The sequence below is a fragment of the Buteo buteo genome, chromosome 18 (assembly GCF_964188355.1).
Source record: "Buteo buteo chromosome 18, bButBut1.hap1.1, whole genome shotgun sequence".
NCBI classification, from domain to species: Eukaryota; Metazoa; Chordata; class Aves; order Accipitriformes; family Accipitridae; genus Buteo; species Buteo buteo.
In genome coordinates this window covers 16,077,470-16,099,063 of record NC_134188.1, presented here as the reverse complement: position 1 = coordinate 16,099,063, position 21,594 = coordinate 16,077,470, and the positions used below count along the sequence as shown (strand labels likewise).

General features: G+C 37.4%; 1 protein-coding gene across 2 annotated transcripts in view; it reads left to right on the top strand.

Annotated features, from left to right (window-relative positions):
• The window catches only part of CNTN5 (contactin 5), a 370,989-nt gene extending 359,965 nt beyond the window's left edge, over window positions 1-11,024 (top strand). For both annotated transcript variants that reach the window (XM_075050052.1, XM_075050053.1), the window contains 4 exons: window positions 6,935-7,121; window positions 7,572-7,684; window positions 9,076-9,244; window positions 10,921-11,024. In XM_075050052.1, coding sequence (XP_074906153.1) covers window positions 6,935-7,121; window positions 7,572-7,684; window positions 9,076-9,244; window positions 10,921-11,024 — 573 coding nt within the window. The remainder of the gene's footprint in view (window positions 1-6,934; window positions 7,122-7,571; window positions 7,685-9,075; window positions 9,245-10,920) is intronic.
• The last annotated feature ends 10,570 nt before the right edge of the window (window positions 11,025-21,594 follow it).

Sequence of the window (21,594 nt, the reverse complement as noted above, 5' to 3'; positions counted from 1 at the left end):
TGCAGATGCTATCCCTCTCTGCATTGAAGTGTTCCACTTGCTACTAACCTTTGTCTTCAATTTCCAGGCCAGCCTTTTATCCTCTGAAATAACTTACTCGCTGCACCCTGTCTTTTTCTCTTCAGAAAGGTGGCTGTTTTGTTACTCCTTCTCAGATATCTTGACATCTTTTAAATTACACCTACTATTTTTACTCTTATCCTCATTCCACTGATCACACTGATTCTCAAAATGTTCTATTAACTTTGTTTTACATATTTTAAAATGAAAAATAGATTTTCTTTCTAAAATTGAAAATTGTTTCCCTAGAAACTTATTCTTTCATAACTTGAATGTATTTTGCATTTACCTGCTTGTCACACAAGACTTCCCTTAGCTCTACAGATGTGTCCTAGCAATAGATGATTGTTACAGATAGGACAGTGGGTACTTTTTCTACCAGAGGTGGTCTTCCTGACTTGGAAAGTGTTTAGACCTTTGGAGTTCAGCCTACTCTGACCCCAACAGTAACACTCACCTATTCTATGTCTTTCAGGGACTTCCTAGGAATGAATTTGGAAATTGTATTGATACAGCAGGGGTTATTAACATTGAACCTTATATAATAATTTCGCTCCTCACTGTGCTGTACACCAATTTTAGGATTCTAGCATGAAGATTACAGAATAAATATTTCAAGCCAGGGACCTGCAGTTGACAGAACAAAAGACTGAAATATAAAAATAAAACTACCTCACTGCTCCTTTCTACCTCGTCCCATGAGGGAATTAGAGGAGCCTTTTGAGGTATAACTTTATCTGGAGAGAGGAGGGTGTTTTTTGTCTCCCCCTCCCACCTTTTCCCTCTTTGTTCATTTAGCCAGAATTTCTCTGCCTGCTTTCTGACAGATAAATCTTTCAGGGAGTAGTTTGCTCTTTTCTGTCCTTATTCCTAGGAAGAATTATGATCAGGGCAGCCCTTACTCAATAAACAGAAGAGTAAATGCTGCTCTCCTGCATAATTCAGCAGGACAGAACACAATCCGAGGACGGTATTGCTAGATCTTTTCAGTTCCATTTTTGGGAAGGATTTCATCAAAAAGGAGATAATGACTTATAGGATCAGTACAGTGAGTGCATTACAGTATTCACTTAGGAACACTAAGTCCACACTATCAGTCCAATTTTGCTAACATACTGACAGTTTCTCTTTAAAGCATCCCCTCAGCACAAAAAGAATCTCTATAGCAAGACACTGGGGCTAATCCTCCCCCCCCCCCCCCAAAAAAAAACCAAACAAAAACAAAAGTACAGAGAAACTTTATGCTTTCTATATGATTCACTTTATTCAGCTTCTATTTTAATTTGAAGACTGATTCTGAACATTTTTTCATATGTAGTACAGTGCAGAACATAGCCTGTAGTACTCCCTTAATTCACAAATAGCAAATACATAATGTACAGAAATCCAGTGACTTTGATAAAAAGATGAATGATTTATCTTTTTTTTTTAACAATTATTTCCTAATGTAGAATTATTGTGGACCACAAGTAAGATGTCTCCTTCAATTCAAGTTGAATGCAAAATAATCTGACTAGCCACTCTGTTTTCGTGTCTCAATTTGTATTCTGCCTGTGGTGACCACAGCAGTGACAACCACCTACATGGTCTTCACATTTCCTGGCCTTTTAGCAACAGCATTATAAAAGGGTGAGCTATTTTTTTAGCATTTGAGTGTTTGGGCTCTAATCAACAAAAGTGACAGAATATTTACTGCATATGGACAAGTTCACAGTGACACACTTTCACTCCGGTCCTGTTTGCACTTTGTACTAAGGAGTAATGAAAGGCAAAATAACTTGTGCAATTTCACATTGTCATCCCTGAAAGGCAGTATTAACTGTTATGTCACATGAGTTTTATGCAGGGTTTGCTGTACTCATTTGCATCTTCCAAAGCACATATTATTCCTGACTTCAGTACAGGTTTGTCAGCTGTCCGCCCGACCTTACTAAATATATGCCACTCTGACAAAGTAGAAGTAGCTTGAAAACTTTGTCAGAATGGTAGAAAAATATAGTGCATGGTTCATACTTATTCTTTAGAATCCATAACCTGAAGGTTATAAAATCTATTTCAGCCCTAGGCAATATTTTCTTTGTCACTCACTACTGGTAGGGAAGGGAAAGAAAAAGAATTACTGGCTGGAAGAAAAGATATTTTTGTTTTCTTTTTTCTTTTCCAGAAAACCAAGGCTAATACTTAAGTATAGATCACAAAGCTCATGTCTTTTTCACCGGAATTCCCACAAGGGATCAGAGCTTGATTAACCTAATCAAAAGATCAACTTGCAACAAAGAAATATAAAAGACAGAAAATTTTGAATGCTATTTTCAGAGAGGATTACTTGACATAATAACTTGTTTATATCACATTCTGTCTTTTCAAAGAGAACTATTCAAGTTTTTGCTGTTTCTTTTGCTGTTTTTACAGCGGAACAGAAAATTATGTCTACATGGTACTGGCATTTTTATTTTTTTTTTTTTTATTTAGTAAAGTATATCTTGAAGTAATTTAGAAAGAGCATATGGATGTTTCTACCAGAGGCTGGTAAAGCAAAACAGAAAAAAAAGGATCTGGTGTTTCACCAGCCTGAATATCAATTTATCAGACTTCACTTTTGGAATGAATGAATTTTTCCGAAAACAAAATTAGCAACTGAATGGTTTTATATATGAGTCAGTTTTGCCTACAAAGTCACTCATATGCTGATTCAAACCCCTCTAAAATTCTAAAGACTATAAGCAGGAGTTTATAGCAGAGCAGTACTACTGCTGTTTAAGTCCTTGACATATGGATCACACCCTAGATCTCTCATGAGGGCCTCAGGAGAGCCATACCCTTTGCAATGTCTGCATCATGAATGGCTAGTTGCAAGACTACTAGCTTTCTATTACCCACAATCAGAAACCTAGATAATTATTGATTTTTCATAAGAAGATATGACTAGATATTTGATGATAGTCCTCAAGGTTGAGTTACAATATCAGTTTTTATCCCATGTGTAGGCAGGGCTGTGTGTGAGAAGAGAGTACCTCAGGAAAGAGGTAGAGGATGCAAGCTACTCCAGAGGAGACTCCAGAACCTAGGAGTACTGAACAGTGTTTTCTTTCTTCTTTTCAGTCAGCAATTGTTTTGGTGAGAGGGAAGGAACTGAGGTTGATTGACCTTTTTGCAAGAACCTCTCACCTTGTTCTGAAGGACATTCACACCAATGTCTTGAGACAATACACAAAGCACCTCTTCTGTCCTAAGTGCTTGGTTCTACCATTGCACTAACAGTTGCGTGACTTCCATGTACCAGTTCAAGGCACTGATAGGCTTTCTGATAATGATAATTAAAACAGTTTTTATGAAATCTGAATCATGGTGTGGTTTGTCATTTTTTTTTTCAGGGCTAGCAGCAGTTCTTCCAGCTCACTGCTTTTTCTTCCCTAGCACTTTCTGTACTCTGAGATCTCTTCGAGTTCTTTTTCAGTTATGTCAGTACTGTTGATGTTGGTAAATAGTCAGAGAGCCCAGGAAAGTTTGTGTGTTTTGCCCACTTTGATTCATCCTACCTAATTTAGGATCTTACTTGATATGGACAATTTGTAGCTTTAATTCTCTCTGGTCAACAGAAAGACTACCCAGACAATAACTCTGACTTTACTGAATTTAGAGAAAGGAGCCTGCAATTAGCTCAGATTAATTTATACCGAAGTATGCACACCCTAGAAACCAACTTGGGAAAAAGACTAATATTATTTAAGATATCTTGTAATCTAAAACTTCAAGGAAGTGATCTGTAAGTATTAAAGGTAGAAAAATTTTAGACAGAAACAAATTTTTAATGTGATAATTTACTTTTAACGACTGCTTAACCCACAGTCAGGCCAACGCAGGTTGCACGTTCCTGCATCTCCTCTATTTGGTTGTTCAAATATCATTATTGCTTTCTCTCCAGCTCAAAGAGATGGGTTTCTAGGAATCAGATATCAAAACTTGTTATTCTTTAGCTAAATGAAAAATAACAGAAAGCCCAGCAAAAATTTAAAACCTCACAAACAATAATGCATTAAATTGACCAAATGCTTTTTTCCCCACCTTTTTCTTTCATTTTTCAAATATGGGCTACTCTTTTGTGATTTATGCTTCATGCTATATCAATATTCATATATTAATGAAAACCTACTCCAAGTATGGTAAATCCCTTCTAAGCAGTATAAATTAAGGTTACAGAAAATAGCAAGACTTAAAAAAAACCCCTCAAACACATAGAAGTGTAAATAAACAAGCCCTCTGTTTTAAGAAATATGTCCAACACTTTTGAACATCAGCAATATCTTTATTTCAGTTCAAATCAATGTATGTTCCCCCACCATCAACGTCAGTCAACAATCATTGGAGTTCTCTTTTTTTATAACCACTTTTTCTTTTAGTTCATTTGGCCATCAACAAATGGATGTGTGCATTACAAAAGAAAGAGAAAAACATATTTTGGGATCAAAGTCCAAACTCAAATGGCAAAACTTTAAGGGGAATTTTAAAAGCAGGGACCAAACACGTAAGGGCTTTGAACTACAGGAGAAACAGAAATAGAAGCATTGCCAAACTGCATTTCATGCTTTTGGTGCTTAATACAGTATATTCATTCCCCCAAGAATACCTCTTTGCCAAGGAGGAACACCTTTGCCATGTGGTGCAGCAGAACTGGTAAAGAACATACCATGGTTATTTTTGCAGACTTAATGTGCAAAATATAATTAGTAGCCAAACTGATAATGCCATATAAGCAGCGGTGGAGAGCATTTCCAAACACATGCAAAATATCAAAAGGGCTGAGTTATGCTCCTAGCTTTCTTCCACATTCATCACGTTTTAATATCTGTGTAGTCCTAACACCAATGTTTGGAAAATCAGGTTTTCACAACTTCTCTATACTAAACAAAAGCTCAGTGCAAAAGCTGCAGGCTATCTACTGTCTTGACATTGCATTCACATGAGACATGGTGTGCCCCATGAATAAACAATGAGACCTATTGAGCTACTTATAATTTTGCTCCTGGCTTTCTAGAACCAGGATTTCACTACTTCAGATGCATTTTCACCCCTGCTACTGTCCACCTGTGTATCCTTGGACCAGTCACTTTTCCTTTCTGACCATTTCTCCATTGGATCCTCAGCAGACTTCATTAACTGGCTGATAGGGTCTCAAGGACATACGCTGTCTCTCACTACCTGTTCATACAGTGCTTAAAACTGTGTGGCTCTCATCACTGTAGTGTCAAGTTTGTAAAGATACATTGCAAGTAAAATGAAAGGAATGTGACTGCCCAAGAAATAATAAGCATTGCAGGTTCGATCCTAGTGTGTGAATAAATGGTGGTTGTTGTTTTTTTTTCTTTCCAAAAAGATGTCACTAGATGTTACTTCAGATCCCAACAGGGTTGGTTAAGCATTCAGCTAACAAAAATACTTCAGTGAATCACACTTGTTTCAACAAGTGGTAATGACAGCTAGATCTGCTATCTGAGCTGTAATTAACCTAAGAATTAAAGCAACAGCATTTTAACATGAGATAATGCAGGCACACAAAAAAGATATTTACATGCATTTTACAATTGAAAGAGTAGACTTTGAGTTGACACCAACTGATATACCCTCGATCAAAGTTAACAGAGCAACTTTACACAAGTGAAGATATGACCTCAAATGTATATTTTTGCAGCCAGGCCTTTCTAGATTTTTCTTTTTTTTCAAATGGCAGTCCTAGTGCAATTATAAAAGGTCAGCACTGTACTCATTGGTCTTATTTTCCTATGAACCCTTTAGTTTTTTTGGTTCGCCATTTTCTGGGATACATTCACAAGAGTGCTGTATTGTCCATGACCTTTTTCTCAGAGGAAAAGTTATCCAGATACAATATGAATAACTTATTATGAAATAACCAACTTCACAGAAAAGGTCAAAATGTGGAATAAATGCAAGTAGGTCTCAGCATGAATAATTGTAAGCTGAATATAGGTCTTTGAATGGCACATTAGTGACATCTCCCGTTAGGGAAAAAAGGGCCCCATGAGAATTACCGTACTTGTGTAGGTCAGCTAAATACATTAAACAGAGACAGTACTGCTTTTTTCCAGTCATGCCCTGCAAACCCTGAGGAAAGAGACTAGTCAAATTCCTAGCTCAGCTCTGTAAGCTCTTTGAGATGATGATAAACTCAGTGCAGATACCAGAAATATGGACTAAAACCCACCAAAGATCATTTAGGGGGTTTATGTCTGAAAAGGAAGGGCATAAACATACTATCAAAATTGCATTTACCAGAAACCTGTTTATATCCAAGAACTAAAACTGAATCCACTTCCGTCTTTTTCTTCAGATAAGATTTTTTCAGATGAATGAAAGATTTCCTTTGGTGTTCTGTCATTTCCTGTTCATTATACTGATAAGAAATCTCGTGGCTCTGAGTTGCACAGAGACAGAAAGGGAATATTGCTCACAACATTTCTTAACTGATGTGGTCAGAGCTTTCCAGCGTAGTATTCTGGTGACCTACCAGAGGATGAGCTCTCCTTGAATTCTCTGAAATACTTTTGACTCCCTGCCAATGTTCATCCTCTGCTCTTCCATCTTGTAGTTACATCTTCTTGTGCCAGTACACAGCAATTCAACGTGCTTCAGGTAATACCATGATCTTTGGAGTCTCTCCATTTTGGAGAAGTAAGCATTGCTTAGCTCTGAGGTTAGGCTGCTAATCCCATGTGTTTAAAAGGGCCTGATGATCCAACAAAAGGTAGAAATGGCAAAAAGACTCTCTGCAAGGTAACAAGTATGAGCATCTGGAAGCATGAGCTTCCTAGATGCCTGTATTAATCCTTCATTTGGTCGCTTGTTGGTTGTTCCTCAGGTTGGTTACTGGAAGGACATGGAGCAGGAAGAAGCAGCAGAAAAGGTCAAAACTGAGGGAAATGAGTCATCCATCCTCCTGACAGGATTGGAAGGAAACACATTATATCACCTAACGGTGAGGGCGTACAACGCTGCAGGGTATGGACCACCTAGCACTGCTGTGCGTGCGGCAACAAAGAAGTCCCGTAAGTGATCTCAGTACCTTTGCTTAAAGGAAGAAGTCAGGGAGCAATGTCTGCCCTCTTGGGTTTTCCTCTGATAAGAGTGTATAATAATCAGGAATCATGTGTAGTTTTGATTCATGGCTTTGCTTTGATATTTAGACATGAATTCATATGACTTTGCATTCATAACAAAGGTTATCTTCCTAGAAAATGAGGTATTTTTGACAAAGGGAGAGAAAAGAGTTCAAGTTCATAAGCTCTGTAGAGCTTATGGGGTGGGCTGAGTAAATACACCACAATCTATTAAATGACAATTCTGATGCAAAAAAAAACTTTAAAAATTCCAGCTAGTGTTGGGAGCCTGCTACACAACCAGTTGTAAATGTAATGAAAGATTGAAATATTTTTCTTTTGATTTTAAAGAAACTACCTATAAAATATTTTTATGTACATGTTATTTTTTGTCCTCAGCTCCCAGCCAAGCACCAAGCAATATTATGTGGATACAGGACGGCTCTCATGTGTCTCTTGGGTGGGAGCCAGTCAGACCTCTAGCTAATGAATCTGATGTGATGGGTTACAAGGTCAGTGCTTCCCATTCCTTGCTCACCTTTCTGTCTTCCGAATGACTACTCCTCTTCCTTGTTGGCTTTTTTCCCTTTCTTCTTTTTCTCTGTTAGTAAAGTATGCTATACAGACTGTCTGAAGTCAGTTATCACCATGAAAAGCAATAAATAAGATTGAAAAGAGCAAAATGTCCCAAAGTTTTGTGTTGTGATTTTCAACTACTGATTATAAACTAAGTAAGCTCTATCTGAGGGGATCAGTTCATCATATCTGACTCAGAAGTCGCTATTAATAAGACCAGTCTGCAATGAAATTCCTACTAACACTTCAATTTAACTGTGTTTGCGGTAGGATTTAGAGAAATGCAGAAGAATGAAGCATCTTAAAATGACATTAAAATTAATATTTTTATGGAGCAGAAACACAAATATTTCTATTTGTTTTATGATTGTGTTGGTGATGTTCAACAATCAGTGATGGTAATATCTGGCATTTGAAGTTTTGAAGTTTTAAAGAGTAAAATCCAGATTAACTCTTACGTAACAATTCATCAAAAGCAGTGGAATTCATTGCGATCTTTTAAATCAAAGCAGAATTATTTCAGTATTTTTTTTGGGGGGGGGGGTGTGAAGCATATATACAGTCATTTCTATAGACTACAATCTGATATTCCCTCTAATACATCAGGAAATATCACCAAGAAAGGGTAAAATGGTTCTAATAAACTAGAAACTGCTCTAACCTTTATCAGAATAGTTGAGATTCTGAAAAAGTTGAGTTGACTACTTTGGTTTTTTACACCTCTCTGACCTTTTCAATTTTGTCTGGGAACAGAAATTCTTACGCAAAAGTAGCAAAAAGACAGTTATGTACTCACTTGCTTTCCTCCCCCACACCATAAGCTTATATTGAGTTTCACAGGAGATGAAGGGACAGATCTGAGCTATTCTCGGTTGAATTAGCCAGCTAAGGTAAACACAATAAGCACATTATTTAGGGCATTTTCTTTACATTTCAAGTTGGGTGCTTGAGCCAAAAATGTGAATATTTACATGAATTTGGAGATAAGAATTTTAATCAAATGGAACCTAAAATGCATTTTGAAGAAATTTTGGAGAAAAAATTTTGTAACACCTAATGCTGGAGAGGGAAAATGCTATATCTTCACTCTGGATCATAATCAATGTCCTTTCACATTCATTAATTTCTAATATACTTTATTATTAATGTTTTGAAGCCATTTGGTGGAGGGGAGAGTAAAAGCAGATGACTGTTCAAATGTAATGTCAAGAAATCCTTAATGAAAACATGAAACAGTTAACATTTCAGTAACTGCATTATCTACACAAAATATCTGGTATATAACTTGAATGAACACTATGACCACTATCTACTCTATTGACCATAGGTATTATTTAGGCAAGAAGGCCAGAGCAACAGTCAAGTTATAGAAACACAGAAAACCTCTGCAGTGGTACTTCTTCCTGATGTTGGTGTCTACATCATTGAGGTGTGTGCAGTCAGTGAAGGAGGGGATGGGACTGCGAGTCCCCAGATCAGAGTTCCATCTTTTTCAGGTAAGGTTACACTTATATTTGGAATAGTGGTGGTTATACCAATGCTCATTAACTCCATTATTCTCTACCTGAAAAAATTTCTCACAATTGTCTACCTATTAGATAAAATCATTAATCAGAGACTTCCGTTCTATGCTGAAACAAAGGTATCTAGTGATATTTGAGATGCTCAAGAGTATCTGAGGCATCCATGTGGGGCTGAAGAACAAAGCAGAGGATTTACAGGAAACCTCTCTCTTTCTAGGATGACATCTGGAAACCTAATTGAGGTGTAGATGTCTACACATGCACTAGGTGTCTCAAATAGCATTATAGTCAGCTGGGTTGTAATCCAAACAGACTGACAGTGGAGCCTAGACAGCAATTCAGCTGATCTTCTGAATTTAAATGTTCAGACGTAGGCATATGAGGACATCTGAGACATCCTCAGGTATCCCAAACATTTGCACAGAGCTGACAGATATGGTGTGGGACTTACTTAGAGGATATGCACATCATTCTGGACCATCAGCCAGAGGTGTACTGTCCAACACAGCTAAATGGCATGCATTTAGGCAGCTGAACCCTGTGTGTGTGCCTGCTTTAGAATAAGCTGAATTTCTCTGTAGGTTCCATTGACTCCCTTGAGTAGATATTACTTTATTAAATTATTAACGTATTACAGTATTAATGTATTATCATGAAGTAAATTATGATGTCTAGCTTCTATTTCCTCAGTTACTGGGATATGTTGAAAGATTTTAAGGTATCAGTATTACACAGGTAAGAAAGGGATGGAAGGATTAGTGGCAAGAACAGTCAGAAAATAACAGTCTTTTGCCTAAACACAACGAGGCATCTTAACTCTAACTTTCTGCTAGCACTTCAAAATTCTACTAAACATTGGCTTTTTAGTCCTTAAGGAGTACTGTCCAAAAGGTGTGAGTCTGAAACTTCAATCTAGACCCAAAATTTCAGCTCTAATCTAGTCACAAACTACAGTGCTATTATCAGAATGCAGAAGACACAATGGAATATTTGTTTCATGTATCTTTTGACCCATAACTCTAGGCCACAAAGTCTTTCATTCCCTCTAACCTGATATTTTTTATTAGACTATGCACAACAGATCAGTTCCACTTAGGACAACTGTGTTCCAAAGAAACCCAGTCTGGTTCCCTTCCCATCCTGTGACCTGTTGCCAGCACCAGCCCATAGCACATTGCCCCTTCTCATGGCTTTTTAAGGGACTGCAGTGATCTAAAAGCATCACTGGGCTACTGGGCAAAAGACCACTTTTTCCTCGGGACAGCCATCAAGATCAAGGGCTAGCTTTCATTCCTTGTACCAGGAAGAACACTGCGACTGTGACTCAGGGCATCTTCTGCATCCCAATACTTTTTGAGGATTAAGGTATAAAACCACATACCCTTTTGGAATTTCCTATTCATTTGCAGACTGAATATGAGAATTCAGCGTGTGAGTTGCTGTAGATATCATCATAAACCCCCCAATTTCCTTATGTCTGCATAAGGAACCTATTTTGTGAAAGGAGTTCTCATAAGGTAATCCATTGCCTAAAAGTTAGGCTTTTGCTGAGCGTAATAGAATACAAGTTTGGGGCAAAATCTAGTACCTAAATGTACTGAGAACCTTTTGCATCATTTGTTCCTTAATTACTTTGTTTTTCATTTCAGGAGGGAAAGTAACGAGTGCTCAGTCCACCTTACACGTGTTGTCTACTTCCTTGTCCTCTGTAACATTGCTTTTGGCACTGGTGGTTCCTTCAACCTCATGGTGAAGACTGCAGACTTTGTTGTTGTTGTAATATGTTTGCTTTAGCTTGATGACACCAAGGGATGGAGTTTTATGTCCGTGGAGAAACTGGAAACCCAAGCTAATGCTTAAAGACCCATAGAAATGCCTGTGGTGCACTTAGAGGAGTGTTGGAGACACAGTCAATAATTCATCAGGTTTTTTTCTCTTCTTTACTTGTAAAAGTCCTCTGGGGAGGGGACATTTCTTGGCCCCAAAATATGCAGATTGTATGTAATAAGCTTTTGTAAGCAAAGGTAATTTCTGTCGAACGTACTTTGCTTTTTTAAAATGTTCGATTTTGGTGACCCCAGTCATGTATCATTAGGTGTTTATACAGTGGTGTCTAGTACAGTACATCTGTTTCGTTTGGAAAAAAATCCTTTTTTAAATATAGAACAAAGTTTGATACAGCTTTGTCATTTCTTGCATCCCCTACGGCTGGCTGTTCCTACTGACAAGAGAGAAAAATATAGTTTAGATACACAGCCCACTGCAAAAGTATAGAGAATTTGTTCTGAAAATGTATGAATATGTATTTAATTAACAAAAAGAATTGTCAATAAAATACTAGACAGCACACTCAGAAAGTGGCAAAATGGAGCAGAAAAGCCGTTTATTTTATTGCAAGGTAAACGGAAAATAAACACAAACGTAAAGGGAAGCAAGTTTGCTTTTTATCAAATACCACATGATTTAATGTCAAATGAATCAAATGTTTATTTTCAATAGCAAATAAAAAATCAATTCCTAATGCATATGACAATGAAATCTCCACTGGGCATTTAAACATGTTATACATTAGGCTGCTAAGTGGACAAATAAAGCAATGCAAGGAGATAAACATACTTTTTCCAATCACTTCTCAGTTGTAACTTTTTTTTTCCTCTGGGTCCATTTTTTAGTAAGATTCTGTGCTTTGTATATTTGGTAATCAAGTTGAAGTGTATATGAAAGCATATTATGGAGACAATATTAACATTTTTTGGAATGTAATCATTCACATATATACAGACTCCAGTTGGATATACTTTGCAGAATGCTGTATTTGAAAAAAAAATTCTTGTATAAGTAAGTGCTACTGAGCATCATTCCAGTTATTTAGCTAATTGGCTCTATTTCTATAGCTCACTAGAGATTATTCTTGTAGGGACTGTGTTCTATCCATTTTAATGCCCACTTTCTGCTGAACCAATTTTTCACTCAGTAGACAGTTTGGACAATTTTTCTACAGTGGAAGGCCTTTCCACATATTGGCATCTGAATCAAGATGATCCCCACAGTATATGGTGTGCGTGTTTGTACAATTATGGTGTGCACAGTGTTATGAGGGAGGGTGTTTTACTACCATATGTCTAGGGATTGCACCTAGGATGTACATTCCCTTGCCTGGGAAAAATGAAGTCAAAAGAGTTTAACGGGCAAGTCCTAATAGAGTAGCTGTTCTAGCTGTCCATCCCTCTAAAAGTTTTCATGCAAATCTATTTTGGTTTATGGGTTCTAGGTCTAAACTGCTATTATATCACCAGTTTACTAGCAAAATACTACTTGGCATTTAGCTAGTACTCTCTAACTGTGCCCTTTCTTCACAGCTTTAAAATAGAAGCCAAGAAAGCACAACACAAATCAAGTGCTTGAAAGGTAAAAAGCTGACTGATGACTAAGTTATTTTTTCTCTTGAATATTTTACCAGTAAAATTTTTCAGAGATGGTTCAACTCAATTCTTTATGACCCACTAATATTTTAAATAATTTTCTAAAAAATAGGTTTTAAATTTACTTAGTCACCATGTTGCTGGGAAAACAAAGGCAGGATATCTAACCGAGCATAGACAGTAGATACAGACAGAAGGAGACCTATATCTCTGCATTTGGAAAAGCCTTCGAGATCAAAGAAAGGAAGGTGGAATGAACCTTGCTGATAGAGCAAACTCACAGAAAATAACTACCTGCTGTCATTTGTAATACAGCAGCATTGCTACTGTGCAGAGAACTTGCATTAGCAAACCATCATTTTTCAAAAGGTTAAAATAAACAAGAATAAAGTGATGAACCAAAAAGCAAAATGGCTATTTTATAAATTAGTTAAGCATAATTTCCTCTATTTTTTATACAGTTGCTTGCCAATGCAGTTTATTTCAGAGTATTCAAAAAGGCTACAGTCACTGCTGGTGGTGTGTTGGTTAAACAACTTTCTGAATACAATAAATGGCTATGCTTTATAAGAAGAATGAACGTCTGATAAGGAGATAGAGCTGCATCTAGATATATCTCGATCTCTAGTATCAAGATACAGATAGAAATACTGAACATACCATCAGGTAATGTTGTTGTATTGCAGGGACAAAAAGGGGTATGTTTTATATTCAACATGAACAGAATATGTATTTTGCATCTTAAATATATTAATAAACATGTTTTAAATGTTTAAGTACCTATGTATTACCTATTTGTTACTTTGTAGAAGAAGATGTTTCCTTATCATGACATACTATTTTTTAGTTGCAAAGGAAAGCTCTGTCCTTTTTCATGTAAAAGATTGTAATAGTGCAGTCCAGCGTCACTGAGGAGACTGTATTTTTGTATAATGCCACAAGATCTGTTAGGAAAAAATAGAGAAAACCTTTGTTTTGCAGACCAAAAGAAAGATAGTGTCACAGCCCATATCAAAATGTTAGATATATTGTATACAATCTGTATATATGCTATATATAATGGTATATACGATGTGGAAGACACAGTAATATAATAGTTCCTGTGTACTGTTCTTGTAACATTAGACCTTTTTAATAAATAATTCTCTTTTTATTGACTTTTATCTTATCTCCTGTCAGCTCCTGAATTATATTCATACGGGACAGGGTGACACAAATATTTTGGATTCCAGCAGCAGCAACCTTTTAATTACATGACTTTCAAGAAGAAAATGATGAATCTGCAACAGTGAATGTGGACAATGCAGCCATTAAAAATCAAATAATTTTTGGCATCATTCTGATTTCACATACGTGTTGGTTTCCCTGGGTTAATACTACTTTTATAATTAAATAACTGAAAGGTGCAAGAAGGCTGAAACTCTCAATATGAAACTATACCTAACAAAAATTTCAAAATAAGTCTGCAAATTAGTTTCAGAGATAAAAGCTCTCTGCATTTAAAAAAGAAAAAAGAAATAATGAAAAGAAGTGCTTTATAAGGAAACCACCAAGGGCAATCCTCTATATACTGAAGTATTATATAGATTCTGGGACCTTTCTGGCATGTATAACATTCTTTCAAGTGTCACTGATACCCCATGGCTGTGCGGGCACAAAAGCACAGCATGGCTATTTCATGATCAATTGAAAAGTTTAGTTGCTTTGTCTTATATTTGAAATACTTTGTGTGATAAATCATAACAAAAAAGCTTTCAAAAATACACATACTCTTTTGGAGGAAAAAAGGTAATAATGGATGACCCAATTACAGCAAATATTTTCTTTTTTGATAGTTTTATTTGAGTTTTTAATAATGCCCCATCACTTCTTTATGAAATGCATATCTATAGGGGTAAATGACTTTGCAACACAGTACGAAGTCAAAAAGCCCATTTAGGAAATAAAAATAGATTGCCACAGTCACCATTTCAACTGAGACTTCAATTACAAAATGGGTAGGGCTTAAATAGCATATTATATCAAGACTTCCATTAAATTAGTTATGAATGTCACAGAAAACTGTAATGACCTGTTTTTGCTGACATGGAGAACTGTGCATATTGAAAATCCATATCCTATCAGAACTTCTACCAAACTGCAACCCACTCTTGCCCTTTTATGGCCATCATCCCAGTTCCTCTGAAGATGAAAGACATTTTCCTTCTTAATTACTTCCTATGCTTTTGAGTAAAACAATGTCAGGGATAAAAGAAAATGAACAGCATTTTATTACAATAGGTTAGCTGGCTTTAGGCTATTACAAACAGCCTCCCTAAGCATGCCGATGCACAGGCTGCTTCCAAAAATACAGGTCCCGAGTTTGCTCTAAGACTTTTCTCTTAATTCCAGTAGAGAGAGACCTGAGCACTGACTTTGTCCTTATTGTAGTACATCTTTTCAATACTTTAAACAAGATAATGATAGTGTATATATATTAAAGACTCACAAGCCTAGAAGAAAAATCTATGGAAAACTGTACACAACAATTTCAACATTCACAGTATTTATTAGAGGGGTCAGCTGCTTAAGCAAACTGGCACAGATGTTTAGATGTGCAGATATTCTTCCTTCCTGTGCTCCTTTTCTGCTGCCAGATTATTAACTAAGCACCCCAGCTTGTATAAGAAACCTACCTAGTCATCAAACTGATAAAGAAATCTGTGATGCCTCTTGGTTCATCTTTTACTATGATGAAATAGGTATGTCTGGCTAGAGAAAAATACCCTCCTTTTGGCTGGGTTTTTTTTTTTCCCCACTTTTAAACTCAAAATCATCAATTCTAAAAAAATAGAGAATAAAAACATCAGAGTCTTCCTGAAAGATACAGTTATCAAGATGAATAACAAAGTCAGGCACTATATGTGTTAATCACAAATAAAGGTATTCAGCATATTTTGATTTTCATACAGAAAATAAGAGGGGAAAATGCCTCAATTTACTTTCAGTAACAGAAAACATGTGAATAAAAAGATACTGAATGTATTTGAAGCATATCTGGGTCAAAGCTTTAGCAAGTACAATTTTACTCTAAGCTGCCTTGCTCTGACGCCTGGCTGAGCAAGCATTTCCATTTCATAATGACACCATCTCTTATGTTGGGGACTTTTTTAGACGGGATAGTAGAATAGGGTAGTCTTTCTGATATTCCTTTAAACCTTCACCATGTGGAGCGACTGACTGACTTAGAAAAGAAGCCTCAATTCAATTGCTTAGTTTTGTATAATTCAATCCCTTATTCTTGAGTAATATATACACACAAAACTATCATTGTTTTGGAGAGAGTCATTCTAGGTGACGACATTTTATATATATGTTTGTTCAAATGGAGAAGTTTCACATGTGCTTTAGGTGAAAACACTGAATGCCCACTCTGCTGTGAACCACTAGATTATATTACATGGGCTGTCCGATGATCAGTAGAAGTAATGCATAAGCCTGCTATTAGTTCTTTTCTAACATGGACAAGACTGAAAAGCAAATTGTTGATGTTTTCTCATTATACTACATTTATTTTAAGTCCTACTAGGAAAACCCAAATCACCCATGGTACACTGAGTGTCTCTCCTGCCCCAGTTACAGAGATGAAAAAGTAGCACGTCACCCTGCTCTGCAAGTCCCTGGGCAGCCCCTTCTTCCTGCCCCTGCCCTGTCCTGCAACAAAGTGCAAAAATGTATGTATGGGTATGGAGTGGGGGGAGAGGAGAGCCAAAAGGAGGAGGAAATCCACGGGCACAGTTCCCCACAAGGATGACCTGGAGTTCACCCAGCCTCTTGACCTAGCAGTGTTTGCCTTCCAAAAAACTATCTGAAAGAGTAAGCCTTTTCCCTTCCAAATATACAGCAGAGGAAGGATTTTTCCTCATCTGAGAATGATTGCACTAGATATTACCCAAAAAACTAAGCTAAGCTTCCACTGTATTGGGTTGCTATCTGTTTTGACTTTCTCAGGGGAATAGAAGCTAATCCCACAGCTTTTGAACGGGAAGTAAAGGGAATTTCATCACTACAAATTTCTCATAAAAAAAAGCATTTGAGTACCCAGAGTACCCACAAAAGAAAGTATCAGTCTTTAATGCTCTTCACAAAAGCTTTGGCCATTAAATGCAGGAGATAAAGCTGGCAGGTTGCTGACTGAATGTATTATTGAAGCATGAGAAACGGGCTTGAAGTGGCAAAAATTTCATCAGATTTCTAGGTCATAAATGCCTTGAATATCCCTGGATCTCTTTAAGTTTGCTTTGCAGAATGGTAGAGTCTTTCCTTTTGGATCATTTTTTATTAGACCAAAGCATTTCTTGAAAATTTCTGATTTACTAAGAGCTACAACACTGCAAGTCATTCATCACAAGAGATCTGCAGCACCTTAAACCTTGGTGTGACAGCAAATTGGCAAACATACCCTGTTTGCTCAAGGCATAGCTACTCCCACAACTCTTCCCTCCACCAAGAAAATATTTACCTTCATGAACTACAGTGAGGTGGTGAAGCATTTCTGTTCTTAAATGACTGCTGAACTCTTTTTTACTTCTAGTAAAAAAGTACAGCTGTTAGGATACCATAAACATCAAAAAAAGGTGAGAAAAATATGGGGGGAAAAAGCCCCAAAAGCCGGTAGATCTTCTTGTATTGACTAGCAAACAAGACAAACCCAAAATGAAACTATGTGACTCGCATAAGCTTCTCCATCCAGATGATGTGGTGGGGTGAGAGGTCTGTTCCCCTGCACCCCCACTCCTGCCTTAATTTGTTGAATTTCAGTAGAGTAGGATCTGTAGTGCTGTAACAACTTTTCACAAGGCTGTTGGCAAGATGCTATAGGCGGGGAAGACCAGCCAGGAAAAGGAACCAACAAGCTTTCAGTCTGTTTTGTGGCTGAAGCTGCCAGTTTTACAGAGCTCAGAAGTAAGGTAAGAGACATCTGGCTACCTTATATGCCCTTTGAACATCTAAATCTCAAAATTATGGTGATACTAAGCCCTTTCAGGTAATTAAAAGGTAGATAATGTTGAAGCACTCCAGAAGGACTGCACAAAAGAGAGTGAGGAAGGAAAAAGGCAGCAAGTGTGTTTCAATGCCAATACATGTGAGGTGAAGAAAATCTAAACTGCGCTAACCTCATGCTGAGTGTGGAACTGACAGGTGAAACTCAGGAAAGGGGACTTGGAATAATCTCAAAGGGAGTCAGAAACTCATGGCTCACCATATAGCAGCTGCTACAATGTAAAAGTTGGGTATCATCAGGAAGGTTATTGAAAGTGAGATGAAACAACACTTTTCTGCAAGAAAAATCTTTGGTTTTATCACAGTACTGGTACTGTGTGCACTTGAGGTCTCCACAGCTCAAAAAGGACGTAATAGAAATAGTGATGAGAAAGACAACTAAAGTGATCAAAGGTATCATCTAGAACATCTGCCACCTGGGGAGAGGCTAAAAGGGCTAGGACTCCTTGGTTTGGAGACAAGTGGGCAATGGATAAGAAGCTATCACACCCCAACTTTCCCTCCCATTGTTCTCTCTGTGCAAGAGACAAAGCACTAAAAAGGTCTGTGAAAGACTGACTCCCAAACCTCATCTTCTTCCTGTTTGGAAACTGTGGAACCCAAGTGCTTTAAATTCAAAGTTAAAGATCTTACTTTTTCTGTCCAATGAATATTGAACTATTCACACAGAAAGCTCTAATATCGAAAAGATACTGTTTCAGAATACCCCCTATTCCCAGGGCCAGAGCTATCAAATCTGCTCCTAGGCATGTGATACAAGTTAGAAAGAAAAGATGTTTGAGATCTGTGAAATCCCAACCTGGATCTTTAAATCACTTGCAGTAGACAGAAGAAAAAACACGTCTGCCTCTGTTTTACAAAGGGACATTCACAAGCATGCATGGGAAACGTGTGAACGTACCCAGGATAATGAAACCACCCCTCCCACATGGACATAAAATGTAGGAGTTTCTCGTGGTTTAACCCCAGCCAGCAGCCAAGCAACACGCAGCTGCTTGCTCACTGCCCCCGCCGAGTGGGATGGGAGAGAGAATCGAAAAAAAGTAAAACTCGTGGGTTGAGATAAAGACAGTTTAATAGGACAGAAACTAAGAAAATAATGATGATGATGATGATGATGATAATAATAACAATAATAATAATAATAAAAGAATTGGAATATACAAAACAAGTGATGCACAATGCAATTGCTCACCACCTGCTGACCGATGCCCAGTTAGTTCCCGAGCAGCAACCCTCCCCAGGCCAACTCCCCCAGTTTATATACTGGGCATGACGTCCCATGGTATGGAATACCCCTTTGGCCAGTTGGGGTCAGCTGCCCTGGCTGTGTCCCCTCCCAACTTCTTGTGCCCCTCCAGCTTTCTTGCTGGCTGGACATGAGAAGCTGAAAAATCCTTGAGTTAGTCTAAACACCACTTAGCAACAACTGAAAACATCAGTATTGTCAACATTCTTCTTGTACTGAATCCAAAACATAACACTATACCAGCTACTAGAAAGGAAATAAACTCTATCCCAGCGGAAACCAGGACAGAGCTGAAACTGAATCTCCAGAATCAAAGTCCAGCATTTCCACCACTGATTGCCTTTAAATCATTACTGTTATTGTTTTAATTATTACTGTTTAGGTTGTAACCTCACGGTAGTGCTTGCAGGCCATCTTTGTTACCTGCTAATAACTAATCAACTAACGACTGTAAAAGAACGAACACAAACCTTTACTAAGGATCTTCCTATCCTTGCACTGTTTCTTAAGCTAGACACAGAACCTGGGAGAGTGTTAGGTAAGACAGCAAAGCAAAAGCAAATATCTATTATTACTCTTTTATGAGTAACAACATCACGTTTACTACCAGACCATCAGAGAATGGGGGAAATGAAAATGCAGCATTTGTACTTTTTCTTTTATGCTGAACACACTAAGTGGGATGATTTTGGTATAATGCAGAAAAGATGCCTGATTGATGTAGGTTATAATTTTAAAACTTAGTTTTCTGCTTCTGAGTACACACATACTCACTAATTAACTTGAACAGCAGTTTATAAGACCAGTTTTGACTCTGCTCATTTAATGAACAAAATCCAATCAACCACCCTGTTAGCATAAATGGAAAATACATGTCTGCAAGAATGATAAATAACTGATTGCCATAGTGATTAGCATAACGTGCCACCTGGGAAGCTATTTGGCATTCAGCTCTCACTAGCACTTTTTAAGGATTGATACAAGTCTTGGTGTGCTTTGCATTGGACTTGTAGCTTATTTAAATAGGAAGACATCTTTCTAGATCTGATCACTGACATTTTCATTTTAAACTTTTACATTTCTGTTTATAAGAAAATGAATCATATTTTTCAAACTGTTGTGGGTGTTTTCACATAAAACGTATGTTTGGCTCATTCCATTAAAAAAACCCCAAATTTATTTTTAGTGGTCCCATATGCTCCAAGCATTATAGCTGAGCTAAAGTAACCTTAGTAAAGCTGTTGCTGACTCACAGTTAAGCAACCTAGTGACTTCAGAGGCTGTGTGCTCTACTCTGGAAGTTTTTAAAGCCGTTGCATGCTTCAGCTAACTGGGCTGTAGAGACATCCAGAAATTGAATACATCAGATGATCCCCTGGATTAAAAAATAGATGGTATTTTGAATACATTTTAGGTAATTTGGAACACTACTAACAGAGCACAGAATATGTACACTTGAAAAATGGGCAATTCAATTACTCTTTTTAGTTCCTTAGCCTCAGTTCCAATTAGGACTACTTTAGTATATTGGGCTACATTTTTAACATATTAGCTTGTTCAATATCAGACAAAATCCCTTTCAGAGACAAAGTAAATCTGGGAGGCTTTTCAGAAGGCTGCCGTGCCTGTTACAGAATTGACTGAACTGTGGGCAACGCTCCTCCTGGACTGCAGTATCTTGGGTCGCCATCTCAGACTGGGTTAATAGAGCTGCATTGAGTGTTTCTTCCATCTTGCTTCTGTATGGGTTCACTTCAGCCCAAAAGAGTTGAAGCTGCAAATAAATTCTAGTTAAATTCTGCATGTTAATATGAAAATCTTGAATTAACTGATTAGGAAAAACAAGGAACTCATATGTTCAACTTACCCTATAAATTTAAAGGAGGCACAGCTTCCAGAGGCACAATGAAAACCAGGAGGGAGGGAAATAACCTCTTAAACTAGCATAGATGCAGAAGAGCTAAAAAAAAAAAAAAAAGTGTTTGAACTGTTCCTTGAGCTCCTAAGGACAGGCACTGAGCTATCATTCAGAGGAAGCACCCTATATAAATAAAAATGTTGCATTCAGTGTTTTCAGAAACTGGGTTATCTACACAGCAGCATCTAAGTATAAATGCAAATTGGCAATTCAAGGAACCCAGATAGGAAACTGGGATCTCACTGATCAGAAATATGGTGGAAACAAGAGTGACAAATGAATGCAGGAAAGTATAATAAAAGAAACTTAAAAACCCCCATGCTTCCGAAGCACATAATTTTAAATCTCAGAAACTGCATAATATTAGCTAAAAAAAAAGTTCCAGCAAAGAAGGAATTAAGTTAAATATCCTATCTGTCTGGTGAATTTGAAAAGTTTCTTGGCCATTCTTCCATTATTAAATGTTAATGGAAGACACACTGGATTCCTACGGGATCCTGCCTGCCAGCTCTCCTTCCCTTGCCTGTACATTTCACTCTGAAATGTTGATCATAGGAAGGAGATACTCCCTATGTTCATGGTCTCTTCCATGCCTGAAGGGTGAAGACTTCTTCACCCACCAGTAATTCTGAACTGACTGAAGACAAAACCCTGGCCTTCATTCTGACCCTCAGTAACAGGTCTAACCTGA